Raw genomic sequence first — 15,977 nt, 5'->3', positions numbered from 1 at the left:
AAATAATAGTACCTCTATACTAGTGCCATAGCTAGAGACTAAATAAAATTATCTCTATACCAGTGCCCTAGCCAGATACTAAATAATAGTACCTCTATACTAGTGCCATAGCCAGAGACTAAATAATAGTACCCCTATACTAGAGCCATAGCTAGAGACTAAATAATAGTACCTACGGTATATACTAGTGCCATAGCTAGAGACGAAATAATAATACCTATATACTAGTGCCACAACCAGGGACTAAATAATAGTACCTCTATACTAGTGCCATAGCTAGAGACTAAATAAAATTATCTCTATACCAGTGCCCTAGCCAGATACTAAATAATAGTACCTCTATACTAGTGCCATAGCCAGAGACTAAATAATATTACCCCTATACTAGTGCCATAGCCAGATACTAAATAATAGTACCTCTATACTAGTGCCATAGCCAGAGACTAAATAATAGTACCTCTATACTAGTGCCCTAGCCAGATACTAAATAATAGTACCTCTATACTAGTGCCATAGCCAGAGACTAAATAATATTACCCCTATACTAGTGCCATAGCCAGATACTAAATAATAGTACCTCTATACTATTGCCCTAGCCAGAGACTAAATAATAATACCCCTATACTATTGCCATAGCTAGATACTAAATAATAGTACCTCTATACTAGTGCCCTAGCCAGAGACTAAATAATAGTACCCCTATACTATTGCCCTAGCCAGAGACTAAATAATAATACCCCTATACTATTGCCATAGCTAGATACTAAACAATAGTACCCCTATACTAGTGCCCTAGCCAGAGACTAAATAATAGTACCTCTATACTAGTGCCCCAGCCAGAGACTAAATAATAGTACCTCTATACTAGTGCCCCAGCAAGAGACTAAATAATAGTACCTCTATACTAGTGCCCTAGCAAGAGACTAAATAATAGTGCCCCCACATTACTGTTGTAACCAGAGACTAAATAGTGTCGCCATAACAGTGCCTTAGCCAGAGGTTAAATACTAGTGCCCCCATACCAGTCTAAATGATAATGCCCCACAGTTAGTGCCCCATTTACAGTATCCCAACCAGAAAAAGCCACTAAATCCCATGTAAAATAGCGCCCCCATACATAGCGACCCAGCGAGACTTCTTCCATATACTCAGGCTCCCGTGCACAGCACCTACCAGATAACACCACTATAGCTAAATATCATGCCAACAGGTGCTCCACACACAGTGCCCCTAAGCGTTCCTCAGCATATGCAGTGTCCTAAATAGTGCCGCCATACACTGCCCCGGTCATAGCTGCGGCCATAATTGGCGCTCTGAATATTTGGCCTCCTCTGTGGATTCCGCCTGGTGACATGAATGACAGAGGTCAGTGGTAAAGAATCCACTGGCGTCCGCGGGCAAATCATTCAGCAAAGTCATTAAAGTCTCCTTTCCTTCTCTATGCGTCCAGCTGATTATTATTTCTCGCCTTCCCCGGGAGCACAGGGGGCAGAGGTCTCCCATTGCTATCATGCCACTGCCCGTGTGATGAGGGAATGATCCTGTTTTTATGTCGCTGGATGTTCGTGTAGTTGGAAAAAGCCAATTAAAAAAATAAAACACAAAGGAAAAATCCACCTACTTAGTCGGAGGGATGTGTCACACCGCGTTATCCGTGCCCGGAAATGTCACTTTCATGTGCTGGGTGTGGACCACCGCCTGTCAGATACCAGACGTGGAGGACACGGCCCTAATGGCAGCGGCGGTGGCACGCGGCACCTATAGTCTGAGCAGACTTGCAAATGATAAAGTATTTTTGGAATTTGTTTTTTTTAAATAAATGGTAATTTTATCCCCAAAAAATAAAAATTCCCTGGCAAATTGTTTGGGAAAATAAGTACTTAAGAAATTAAAAATGGTGGCAAACATGAAGTGGTCGATATATGGGGTGTAGAGGCAGCAGACACTACCTAAGCCAAAAACCTGAGAGGCCCAAATGGAGAACCCTCTCCAAAATAAGGAGACAACAGCATTGGTGGCACATTGTCGGCAGGAGGACAAAACCTTAAAGGGTTTTTTATCACCAGGGATCCGATTGTTGGGTCCCTCAAAGGTCCGATTGTTGGGACCCTCATGGGTCAGATTGTTGGGACCCTCAGGGGTCAAATTGTTGGGACCCTCAGGGGTCAAATTGTTGGGACCCTCAGGGGTCAAATTGTTGGGACCCTCAGGGGTCAAATTGTTGGGACCCTCAGGGATCCCATTGTTGGGTCCCTCAGGGATCCCATTGTTGGGTCCCTCAGGGATCCCATTGTTGGGTCCCTCAGGGATCCCATTGTTGGGTCCCTCAGGGATCCCATTGTTGGGTCCCTCAGGGATCCCATTGTTGGGTCCCTCAGGGATCCCATTGTTGGGTCCCTCAGGGATCCCATTGTTGGGTCCCTCAGGGATCCCATTGTTGGGTCCCTCAGGGATCCCATTGTTGGGTCCCTCAGGGATCCCATTGTTGGGTCCCTCAGGGATCCCATTGTTGGGTCCCTCAGGGATCCCATTGTTGGGTCCCTCAGGGATCCCATTGTTGGGTCCCTCAGGGATCCCATTGTTGGGTCCCTCAGGGATCCCATTGTTGGGTCCCTCAGGGATCCCATTGTTGGGTCCCTCAGGGATCCCATTGTTGGGTCCCTCAGGGATCCCATTGTTGGGTCCCTCAGGGATCCCATTGTTGGGTCCCTCAGGGATCCCATTGTTGGGTCCCTCAGGGATCCCATTGTTGGGTCCCTCAGGGATCCCATTGTTGGGTCCCTCAGGGATCCCATTGTTGGGTCCCTCAGGGATCCCATTGTTGGGTCCCTCAGGGATCCCATTGTTGGGTCCCTCAGGGATCCCATTGTTGGGTCCCTCAGGGATCCCATTGTTGGGTCCCTCAGGGATCCCATTGTTGGGTCCCTCAGGGATCCCATTGTTGGGTCCCTCAGGGATCCCATTGTTGGGTCCCTCAGGGATCCCATTGTTGGGTCCCTCAGGGATCCCATTGTTGGGTCCCTCAGGGATCCCATTGTTGGGTCCCTCAGGGATCCCATTGTTGGGTCCCTCAGGGATCCCATTGTTGGGTCCCTCAGGGATCCCATTGTTGGGTCCCTCAGGGATCCCATTGTTGGGTCCCTCAGGGATCCCATTGTTGGGTCCCTCAGGGATCCCATTGTTGGGTCCCTCAGGGATCCCATTGTTGGGTCCCTCAGGGATCCCATTGTTGGGTCCCTCAGGGATCCCATTGTTGGGTCCCTCAGGGATCCCATTGTTGGGTCCCTCAGGGATCCCATTGTTGGGTCCCTCAGGGATCCCATTGTTGGGTCCCTCAGGGATCCCATTGTTGGGTCCCTCAGGGATCCCATTGTTGGGTCCCTCAGGGATCCCATTGTTGGGTCCCTCAGGGATCCCATTGTTGGGTCCCTCAGGGATCCCATTGTTGGGTCCCTCAGGGATCCCATTGTTGGGTCCCTCAGGGATCCCATTGTTGGGTCCCTCAGGGATCCCATTGTTGGGTCCCTCAGGGATCCCATTGTTGGGTCCCTCAGGGATCCCATTGTTGGGTCCCTCAGGGATCCCATTGTTGGGTCCCTCAGGGATCCCATTGTTGGGTCCCTCAGGGATCCCATTGTTGGGTCCCTCAGGGATCCCATTGTTGGGTCCCTCAGGGATCCCATTGTTGGGTCCCTCAGGGATCCCATTGTTGGGTCCCTCAGGGATCCCATTGTTGGGTCCCTCAGGGATCCCATTGTTGGGTCCCTCAGGGATCCCATTGTTGGGTCCCTCAGGGATCCCATTGTTGGGTCCCTCAGGGATCCCATTGTTGGGTCCCTCAGGGATCCCATTGTTGGGTCCCTCAGGGATCCCATTGTTGGGTCCCTCAGGGATCCGATTGTTGGGTCCCTCAGGGATCCGATTGTTGGGTCCCTCAAGGGTCCGATTGTTGGGTCCCTCAAGGGTCCGATTGTTGGGTCCCTCAAGGGTCCGATTGTTGGGACCCTCAGGGGTCAAATTGTTGGGACCCTCAGGGGTCAAATTGTTGGGACCCTCAGGGGTCAAATTGTTGGGACCCTCAGGGGTCAGATTGTTGGGACCCTCAGGGTTCCGATTGTTGGGACCCTCAGGGATCCGATTGTTGGGACCCTCAGGGATCCGATTGTTGGGACCCTCAGGGATCCGATTGTTGGGACCCTCAGGGATCCGATTGTTGGGACCCTCAGGGATCCGATTGTTGGGACCCTCAGGGATCCGATTGTTGGGACCCTCAGGGATCCGATTGTTGGGACCCTCAGGGATCCGATTGTTGGGACCCTCAGGGATCCGATTGTTGGGACCCTCAGGGATCCGATTGTTGGGACCCTCAGGGATCCGATTGTTGGGACCCTCAGGGATCCGATTGTTGGGACCCTCAGGGATCAGATTGTTGGGACCCTCAGGGGTCAGATTGTTGGGACCCTCAGGGATCCCAAGATTGGGTCTCTGGAACCCCAAGAATGGGGCTCTGCTGCCCCTTATATTCGGCCTCCGCTCCATTCACTGTCTATGGGACTGCTGGAGAAAGCCAAGAGCTGCACTCCAAAACTCCAATTTTGGGATCCTTGGGGGCAGGGTATAACCTCTTAAAGGGGTTTCCTATCACTGGGAACTATCATCTCATTATGACCTGACCTCCAGGATCCCAGTTAATTTATTTTTTTTCCTGCAGAGCAAAGTTACAAGAAAGTGGAACTCAATCCTATTCCCTTCCATGGACAGAAATGCTGATGAAAGAGAAAAATATTAAAGAGAACTGCTTATAACCGGTGGCCTGAAAAAAGATCAAAATCCCCCCTAAAGTAATAGCATGTCCTATAAAAGAGGTGTAGACGTAAGTAGAAGCTGCCGTAAAGTTCTCACAAAACCAACACTGCACCCGCAGGTGAAATGAGGTATTGCAATGGTTACTACTGAAATTATTGGACTGTCCATATAACACACATACGAGCCGAGACTTCCAGGGGGAGAGGCTAACAAAAAGGGTCTTTAATAAGGGACTCGCATCTATTCAAGACCTCAGACAATCCCTTTAACGCTCATGGTTACAGCTATGGAGTTTGGGCTCCAGTCTGGACCTTTGTAAGTCACAGATGGTGTCCCAGTTCTCTCCGGAGCTAGAAAATACTGTTAATATTATGTAAGGGCTGAGATGTAATCCCGTAATCTATTTCTGCCTGTATATTCCCATATCCTGTGCGTCTGGCCTTATATAACACATTATTGTCAGCGCAGGTTACTATGTGGCGGTACGAGTCGTCTCATCGGTCGCTATTTTCCGGAACGATTATTCCGTGGCTGGTGTTGATAAGTCGCCGTCTCACTTTCTAGGCTGTCGGGTCACACACTTGTATGTAGGTATCTTACAGTAACTCCACAGATGAGCGCCGGCCGCTGGGAAAGTCTGAATGATGTCGGAATAATGCGCCGGACGAGCGCTTTATTCCTTGGTGTTAATTATGAGAGATCCATTAGTCACAATCAATATCTCAGTAGTCACTGAACCTCCATCCGCCCTTTACTTTCACTGCGCCATCATCTCTGCATGTGGTAAACCCCAAAAACAGACCACACTCACCAAAATGTTGTGCTGGAAGCCATAAGTATCAGGGCCGCAATGGCTCCAAGTCATAAATAATGTTACGTATAGAATCAGTGAGGCTGTGACACATCAACTGACAGCAGCTGGAAATAAGATCTTAACAAATACTGCCATATAGTGCACACATATACATATAACACTGCTATATAGTGCACAAATACTACTACTATAGAGTGCATACATATAACACTGCCATATAGTGCACAGATGCTATTACTGTAGAGTGCACACATATACATAAAACACTGCCATATAGTGCACAGATACTACTACTATACAGTGCACACATATACATATAACACTGCTATATAGTGCAAAAATAATACTACTATAGAGTGCATACATACAGTATAACACTGCCATATAGTGCACAGATACTATTTATATGTGTGCCCTCTATAGTAATAGTATCTGTGCACTATATGGCAGTGGTATATGTATATGTGTGCCCTCTATAGTCATATACCACTGCCATATAGTGCACAGATACTACTACTAGAGTGCATACATATAACACTGCTATATAGTGCACACATACTACTACTATAGAGTGCATACATATAACACTGCTATATAGTGCACAAATACTACTACTATAGAGTGCATACATATAACACTGCCATATAGTGCACAGATGCTATTACTGTAGAGTGCACACATATACAACACTGCCATATAGTGCACAGATACTACTACTATACAGTGCAGACATATACATATAACACTGCCATATAGTGCACAGATACTACTACTATAGACTGTATACACATACATATAACACTGCCATATAGTGCACAGATACTACTACTACTACTATAGAGTGCATACATATATATCACTGCCATATAGTGCACAGATACTACTACTATAGAGTGTATACATATAACACTTCCATATAGTGCACAGATACTACTGCTATAGAGTGCATGCAAATACAGATAACACTGCCATATAGTGCACAGATACTACTACTATAGAGTGTATACATATAACACTGCCCTATAGTGCACAGATACTGCTACTACAGAGTGTATACATATACATATAACACTGCCATATAGTGCACAGATACTACTACTATAGAGTGTATACATACATATAACACCGCCATATAGTGCACAGATACTACGACCATAGATATATGTATAAACGTATCTAACACTGTCATATAGTGCAGAAATATAACTCCTGTAGAGTGTATATATAATGCTGCCATATAGTGCACAGATGCTGCTACCATTGAGCATATATTTAATACAGCCTTTGTAATGCAAATACTACCATAGAGTGTATATGTACATAATACTGCACAAACATTTCCATCATAGTAAATATAACACTACCATACAGGACCTAAATAATATCACTATAGGACCGAATATTACTGGTAGACAATGATAATTCAACACTACGGCCCAAATAACAGTACCATAAAGTGATTTAGATCATATCACCAAGCAGTGCCTAAATAGTGCCGCCATACTGTGTCCAAATAGCTGTAACATAACATGGTCACATAATACCGGTATATGGAGCCCAGTTACCTGTAATATGGGCTATAAAATAGATATCATATATGACCTAAGTAGGGCCACCATACTGAGCCCAAACGATTGTGGCATATGGCCATATGCCATACTAAATAATACCACCATACAATGACACATGCCATGACCTATGCCAAGGAACACCTCCATACCGGGCCTAAAAAATACCGCCATATGGTGCCCACATAGTGATAGCGTTAAAGAACAATATGGAGCCCCCTGCTGGGCAGGATGATGTAGGAAACACTGCATGGACGACATCTACAGCAGTAATCTCCAACTTGTGACTCTCCATCTGGTGCAAAACTACAACTTCCAGCATGCCCTGACAGCTGAAAGAACAGTGACAGAACGCCCTCAGCTCTGCTACATCAGCTCCATTATGAAGCCATATCTCCATTCCCTCCTGTCATGTCTTTATGCCAAGTTCTGGGCCTGTCCCTGCCATGTGCTCCATCTCTGAGGCCGCGGGCCGAGTAATTGATTCCTGAAATTTACCTCTACACATTACAATGGGCGTTTGTTCCAGCCGGGCCGCCCCAAACCGTGGGCCCCCGGCAGCACCGCACTAACCGTGTGCACAAGCAGCCATAGTCATTGCAATGTAGCTGAGCTGCAGTACCAGACACCGCCATGGACGAAGGTGGCGCTATTTCTCATGCAACCCCTTTACACATTGTAGCGAATTCTCAGCTGTGAGATGTACTGGGTCAGAGTGGTGCTGCTGATGTGACGACCACGCGTTTCGCCAGAATATCATCGGCAGATTCGGCACCGTTCCCCCCCACAGTAAAAGTGAGCAGCTCTGGACGGCGCCTGTTGACCCTTTATATACTTACCCTGATCTAATATATCCCACAGCTGAGAATTTGCTACAATGTATCCAATAAACAGCGTGAACCCCCAGACCGATACATTGTAACAAACTCTCCAGATGGTGATTGATACATTGTAACAAACAATCCGTTGATCGATACATTTAGTTTAGCGGATTTTCTGAACAAGATACCTTTGTAGCAAACCCTCAGCTGTGAAAAGCACAAGCAAAACTACAATAGGTGCAGGGGTCGCCATCGCACCCGGGCCCTGGAGACTAGGGGGCCCCAAAGGTTCCTTTGCCCCATATGGAAAGACTATTACTATTAAAGCCCTGTGGGGGCCCCATTGGAGATTTGGCATCGGGGGTCCACAAGCTTCAGGTTACCCCACTGGTGAAGGGTTCCTACTCTGCGACAGCAAGCAGAGCTCTTGGAAATGTGAAGGAATGGGAAAGCTAAAGTTGGAAAAGTTTTCAAAAAAGTTTTGGAGCTGGCGAGGTCGTGGAAGGCGCCTGCACCCCTCCTTAATTCGGGCAATATTTCATGAATGGCTCCAGGAAGCAGAGATGTGGAGGAGATGACAGATAGGACCCAAATGGCCGACCCCGGCGTCGCCCCCCAGCCCCTTTTGTTACTTGATCTTGGTGACATTTCAGGCCCCTGAATAAGACGTTGATTCCTCACATTCCTCTAGAGGGGCCGGACGGGCATTTTATGGGCCACTCGCTCTTGTTCTTTGGGTCATAGACAAGTTTTTCCTCCGAAATGTTATAATCCGTCAGTAAATGTATATACGGCGCCATAGCTGGTCAGGAAAAGAAGGTGTCAGTACAGATCCGCACCCAGGAAAGCGGAGCGTGGGGGCTTTATACGGAGGGCGGTCAGTGGGTCACACACACTATCCCCCCTACTCTTCACTCTGATTGGGAAACTCACTGGAGTAACTTTATTTCCATGATTATTCCACTTTTCTGTCCCACGCCCGATGTAATGAATGTACATGTGGACCCTGTAAATGTATAGATAGGTATGGTGATTTACTGCATGCTGGGAGTTGTAGTTCTGCAAAAGCTGGATAGCTGCAGGCAAATCTCCAACCCATTCTGGATCCAGCGGGAAAGTCAACCACTTGGACTGCGGCTCTACAGGCCCGAGAGGTCAGGACATATAATATAATGGTGGAGCAGGGAGCCGTCAGGTCTCTGCTCCACCATTCTGTCTCTGCAGCAATCAGATCACATCATCGAGCAGCAGAGCCAGCATAGGAGCAAACATGCAAGTAAGTGGGAGGAATTGTGGGGGCATCATACTGTGGGGGGCACTGTGGGGGCCATGAAAGAGGAGCCATACTGTGTGGAAACGCTAATTGGCGTCTCTAGGAGAATATTTCTGTGTGGACGCATATAAAGGACTGGACGAGGTCTGATGTAGAGTAACACCTGCCATGGTGCTCTGTGTTGTTTTGTGCTGTGCTGTATTGTGTTGTTTTGTGTTGTGCTGCGCTGTATTGTGCTGTGCTGCATTGTGTTGTTTTGTGTGCTGCACTGTATTGTGCTGTGCTGTCCTGTGTTGTTGTGTTTTGTTGTGCTGTTCTGTGTTGTATTGTGCTGTATTGTGTTGTGCTGTTCTGTGTTGTGTTGCGCTGTATTGTGTTGTGTTGTTTTGTGCTGTGATGTCTTGTGTTGTGCTGTATTGTGCTGTGCTTTGTTGTCCTGTGTTGTGCTTTGTTGTCCTGTGTTGTGCTGTGTTGTGTTGTATTGTGCTGTGCTGTATTGTGTGGTATTGTGCTGTGCTGTATTGTGTTTTGCTGTCCTGTGTTGTGTTGTTGTTTTGTGTTGTGCTGTATTGTGCTGTATTGTGCTGTCCTGTGTTGTGCTGTGTTGTGTTGTATTGTGCTGTGCTGTGTTGTGTTGTGCTGCGCTGTATTGGGCTGTGTTGTGATGTGCTGTTGTACTGTGCTGTCCTGTGTTGTGTTGTCCGGAGTTGTGCTGTATTGTGTTGTGCTGTATTGTGCTGTGCTGTATTGTGTTGTATTGTGTTGTGCTGTATTGTGCTGTATTGTGTTGTGCTGTGTTGTATTGTGCTGTATTGTATCGTGTTGTGCTGTCCTGTGTTGCTGTGCTGTGTTGTATTGTGTTGTATTGTGTTGTATTGTATTGTGTTGTGCTGTTGTGCTGTATTGTGCTGTGCTGTATTGTGTCGTGTTGTGCTGTCCTGTGTTGTCCTGTGTTGCTGTGTTGTATTGTGTTGTTTTGTGCTTTATTGTACTGTATTGTGCTGTGCTGTATTGTGCTGTCCTGTGTTGTGCTGTATTGTGCTGTATTGTGTCTTGCTGTCCTGTGCTGTATTGTGTTGTTTTGTGTTGCTGTGTTGTCCTGTGTTGCAGTGTTATGTTGTATTGTGTTGTTTTGTGCTTTATTGTACTGTATTGTGCTGTGCCCCTTTTTCCCAACTGTCGCAGTTGTGGGGTATGCGACTCTTGGAGACCACTGCCCGGTAGCGGCACTATTGGGGGGTCTGGTATTTGGCCCCCATAGTAGGACATCACCAGCCATACTGGGTGAGATGTAGCAGAGCTCTATCAGCCCCTCTCGGAGCACGTGTCTGCGGCTACACCCACACAATGGCCACAAGTTACAGACGGGAGCTCTAAACTGCTCCTCTCCAGCAGCTGGCGGACTACTGCTCCCAGCAATCCCTTATAGTCTATATACTGTGTTGGGTGATGTGCCATGTGGGACTACAAGTCTCAGCAGATTTTAGAGTAGTTGTACATACCGTACAGTGTTCAGTCATACCCAACGCTGTCCATCCAACCGGTGGCATTCTGGCCGAACTACAACTCCCAGCATGCTGTCATAATCCTGAAATGCCTATTCTCTTACAATCTTATAGCATGCATACTTCACTGGATGTTGTGGAACTACAAGTCACAGCATGTCTTCGAGCAGCATCCAACCCCCGGCTCCTGACTGTGTAAATATGCTGAGAATTGTAAAGTGCTGCGGAATATGGTTATTATGTATCCAAACTACAACACCCAGCATTGTCTGACTGCACAATCCTATTGGATGAACTACAAGTCACAGCATAGGTTTGCGCAGTAGTATTGATACTTTGCTACAGGAAAAGCTTGGGGTAGAACTACCAGCATCAGCATGCCCAGACCCCTCTACAGCTCCCAGCAAACCTTGACAGTCGGCGGCTTTGTGAACGGTTTCTTGGCTGCATCCTATGAAACTTATGTTGGAACCACAAGTCCCAGCATGTAAAGACATTGCCCTGAAAACCACAGATATTAGACAGACTAAGAGTTGTTACGGAACAGTTGAAAAGTAAAAAAAAGTCGCAGTCTGCTGGGAGTTGTAGTTGTGCAACCTCCGCAAAGTAAAAATGATGCAGCCTGCTGGGAGTTGTAGTTCTGCAATAGTTGGTGGAGCTGCAGATCAGAGACCATTATGTTGGTTGTTGTCTCTTTGCATGCTGGGACTTGTGGTTCTTCCCAAAGTTCCCCTGAAACAGTAAATCATTGATCCACAAAAGAATCTGTTGGATGAAACCTAAAAAATCCCAATAAAGCAATGGTGTAACTGGTGTAACTGGCATTGATGGAATAACCTGGGCATCTCCGAACTGGACCTCTGCCTCCAGATAAAGGAGAAGCGTCTACCCTGGAGGCTTCGCTCCATGTCACTGCAGATGTAGCAGAGCTGAGCTTGTCACTTGTAGTACTTTGCTCATGCCTCATGTCATGATAACCTGGTCGGTTTAATTGCAGTCCTATGTAAAGCCGCAAGAAAGGTGTGAGGATAAATGGCGCTAAATGGCAAACTCAACGCTGCTACAGCTCTGTGCTGTTACTTGCAACAAACCCAACTCTGCTTCATCCACAATACCAAGTTACACAGCACCAGAGCGAGCGAACCCATCACTAATATATATATAACATGCGCAGCTTCACTGCATCTCCTAGATGTAGCAGGGCTGGATGTGTTGTACTACTGTAGAACTCCATTATTAGGCATAGTAGAGCTGAGTTTGTTAGATTAGAGGCAGTGAAACTAAGCTTGTCAGTTGTAATAAGACTTAACCTTACAAACTCAACTCTGCTACATCTAAGAGAACCAGATCAAGAGAAAACTTACAAACTCGGCTCTGCCACATGTAACCAGCCCACCTGTGCCAGATTCAACCAACTCAGCTCTGCTATATCTATCAATGAAATCCTCATGTCAAACTCCTCTCTACTACATCTAACACACCCAACTTATCTAGACCAAATTAAAAAAAAACTCCGCTCCACTACATCTGACCCCGGGGGGTTTAATATCTCTTTAAAAAACCCAGCTCTGCTACACCTTAGAAAGCCAACAATGTGAATCACTGCTCCATTTAATCCAGCAAAGCCGCCTCTGCTACATCTTAATATAACATATGTAATAAACTGATCCCCGCTGCATCTAAGCCACAATTGCAAACTTTCCGGTAAAAAAAAATAAATCTACTTTTTCTTGACAAACTCAGCTCAACTACATCAACCAAGTCCGGCTCTGCTACATATAACTTTTTGGGGAAACTTTGCAGATGGGTGAAATAATCAGGGGCCTCTTACCTATCTGCGCCTGGGACGCTCCGATCCAAGAGAATAATCCAAAACAGAAAATCCACAGCGGTTTGGTCATTTTTTTTTTCTTTTTGGGGGGGATTCTCAAAAAAAAAAAAAAAAAAACCTCTTTAAAACGAGTTCCCACAAGAAGCACCAAAATCAGCCACCGTGCAGCAAAGGAGCTGGTAAGTCTGAAGGGCTTATTATTCCGATTCAAAGGAGCTGGAGTCGTGTCATAACTGGGAGGGAAAGAAAAGTCACACCCAGAAGAAGAAAAAAGCCCAAACCCGAGAGCGAGCGCCCCAGCCCCGCAGCACAGGGGTCTGCAGTAACCTGACACAGGAAGCCGGGTCCGGAGGCCCCCAAACCTTTCACCCCGGGAAGGGTTAATGGCTCCCAGTGCCCAGGAGAAAGCAGAACCAGATGGCAGCGGACCGGCTCCTCGCCTGCGTCTCTCATCACCCCATCAGCTTTTGGAGCCCTTAAACCCCCCCACAATCAAATAAAATTGTCCCTTATAGTGTCTGGATACCGGACGTGAGCAGCCGTGAGTCCGCACCGGGCCCAACCTACAGGGGGCAGCACCATGGCAAATAGCGATATCCAGTGGCGCCAATGCAAAATCTCCAACAGGTCCCCTAATTCTCATAGGTCTTTGGACACCTTAGGTGCCACTGTAACCCCTGCACCCACTATACACTGTATCACCATCTTGGCAAGAGTGGGCGCCATTTATTTTGCAACCCCATAAAGTGAGCGGTGTCATGACAATGAGTATAATGGGCCAAGGGGACACGTGTTTGATTGCCCCTGTGCCCCATTTGCACGTCTCCTGGGACTCTTCTATACCCTTTTTTTTGTTGCTGGTTTCATATTTTGAGTTCGGGGTCTGGTAGCAATGATGATGGGACCAACCAATGCAGGACCCTCTCTCCAAGGACCAGCATGGTTACCTCTGGGTACATACGTCCCTCTCTCCAAGGACCAGCATGGTTACCTCTGGGTACACACGTCCCTCTCTCCAAGGACCTGCATGGTTACCTCTGGGTACATACGTCCCTCTCTCCAAGGACCAGCATGGTTACCTCTGGGTACATATGTCCCTCTCTCCAAGGACCAGCATGGTTACCTCTGGGTACACACGTCCCTCTCTCCAAGGACCAGCATGGTTACCTCTGGGTACATACGTCCCTCTCTCCAAGGACCAGCATGGTTACCTCTGGGTACACACGTCCCTCTCTCCAAGGACCAGCATGGTTACCTCTGGGTACATATGTCCCTCTCTCCAAGGACCAGCATGGTTACCTCTGGGTACACACGTCCCTCTCTCCAAGGACCAGCATGGTTACCTCTGGGTACACACGTCCCTCTCTCCAAGGACCAGCATGGTTACCTCTGGGTACACACGTCCCTCTCTCCAAGGACCAGCATGGTTACCTCTGGGTACATATGTCCCTCTCTCCAAGGACCAGCATGGTTACCTCTGGGTACACACGTCCCTCTCTCCAAGGACCAGCATGGTTACCTCTGGGTACATACGTCCCTCTCTCCAAGGACCAGCATGGTTACCTCTGGGTACATATGTCCCTCTCTCCAAGGACCAGCATGGTTACCTCTGGGTACACACGTCCCTCTCTCCAAGGACCAGCATGGTTACCTCTGGGTACACACGTCCCTCTCTCCAAGGACCAGCATGGTTACCTCTGGGTACATATGTCCCTCTCTCCAAGGACCAGCATGGTTACCTCTGGGTACACACGTCCCTCTCTCCAAGGACCAGCATGGTTACCTCTGGGTACATATGTCCCTCTCTCCAAGGACCAGCATGGTTACCTCTGGGTACATACGTCCCTCTCTCCAAGGACCAGCATGGTTACCTCTGGGTACACATGTCCCTCTCTCCAAGGACCAGCATGGTTACCTCTGGGTACACACGTCCCTCTCTCCAAGGACCAGCATGGTTACGTCCCTCTCTCCAAGGACCAGCATGGTTACGTCCCTCTCTCCAAGGACCAGCATGGTTACCTCTGGGTACACACGTCCCTCTCTCCAAGGACCAGCATGGTTACGTCCCTCTCTCCAAGGACCAGCATGGTTACGTCCCTCTCTCCAAGGACCAGCATGGTTACCTCTGGGTACACACGTCCCTCTCTCCAAGGACCAGCATGGTTACGTCCCTCTCTCCAAGGACCAGCATGGTTACCTCTGGGTACATATGTCCCTCTCTCCAAGGACCAGCATGGTTACCTCTGGGTACATATGTCCCTCTCTCCAAGGACCAGCATGGTTACCTCTGGGTACACACGTCCCTCTCTCCAAGGACCAGCATGGTTACCTCTGGGTACACACGTCCCTCTCTCCAAGGACCAGCATGGTTATCTCTGGGTACACACGTCCCTCTCTCCAAGGACCAGCATGGTTACCTCTGGGTACACACGTCCCTCTCTCCAAGGACCAGCATGGTTACCTCTGGGTACACACGTCCCTTTCTCCAAGGACCAGCATGGTTACGTCCCTCTCTCCAAGGACCAGCATGGTTACCTCTGGGTACATATGTTCTTGTCACTTTGGTACACATGAGATATTTGGGGAGCTATTGGGGATCACAAGCTTTAGGTTGTACCAGTGGTGTCACAATTGGGGTTCTCAAGTCCGGAGGAGTTACCGCCAATTACAAAGCCTGGCCTACCATACATCTGTGGGTCTCCATGAGGCTGCCCACTACTATAGACTGCTATGCTTATATTTCTTGGGTGCAGCAGTCTCCGATCTTCACCTCCAGTAGTCCTTCTGTCGCACTACATGGCGACCTATCAAGGCCATTGGCAATTCTGAGGAGCTGAGCTTCCAGCAGCCTAGGCACCTATGGATCTAACAGAATGAGACTAGAACACATAAAACATCAAGGTCGTGTATATGCTTAATTACAACTTAATGGAACTAGGGATCAGGCGCAATGGGGAAAGCGCAGTTTAAGCCCAAGTCCATGTGTGTAAGATCCATATTCCATCTAGAACAATCGGAAACATTTGGTGATTCTACTGACCTGAGCCCATATTCCAGATATAATGTTCAGGCTCAGCTGGTTCTACTGAACTGAGCTTCCAGCAGCCTAAGCACCTATGCATCTAACAGAATGATACAAGTCCTCGTGTGTAAGGCTTCTTTCACACTTGCGTCGGTACGGGTCCGTCGCTAAGCATCGGCGCGACGTACCGACGCACGTTGTGAAAATTTGACACGACGTTGGCAGCGGATGCAGTTTTTTAACGCATCCACTTCGCATTCTAAAGTCCGGGGAGGAGGGGGCGGAGTTTTGGCCTCGCATGCGCGGTAGGAAATGGCGGACCCGACGTACGAAAAAA

The 15,977-nt window shown here is 47.9% G+C and overlaps 1 protein-coding gene across 2 annotated transcripts in view; it reads right to left on the bottom strand.

Moving 5' to 3' along the window:
* Window positions 1–13,183, bottom strand: part of CD44 (CD44 molecule (IN blood group)) — a 44,226-nt gene extending 31,043 nt beyond the window's left edge. Inside the window, exon 1 of one of the 2 annotated variants that reach the window (XM_069738880.1) lies at window positions 12,619–13,183. In XM_069738880.1, the coding sequence (XP_069594981.1) occupies window positions 12,619–12,688 (70 nt within the window). In that variant the 5' untranslated portion in view covers window positions 12,689–13,183. The remainder of the gene's footprint in view (window positions 1–12,618) is intronic. The other variant, XM_069738879.1, reaches the window with a different exon arrangement.
* Between the last annotated feature and the right edge of the window lie 2,794 nt (window positions 13,184–15,977).

Source organism: Ranitomeya imitator, chromosome 9 (genome assembly GCF_032444005.1).
Source record: "Ranitomeya imitator isolate aRanImi1 chromosome 9, aRanImi1.pri, whole genome shotgun sequence".
In the NCBI taxonomy this organism is placed as follows: domain Eukaryota; kingdom Metazoa; phylum Chordata; class Amphibia; order Anura; family Dendrobatidae; genus Ranitomeya; species Ranitomeya imitator.
This window is presented reverse-complemented; position numbering and strand designations above follow the sequence as displayed.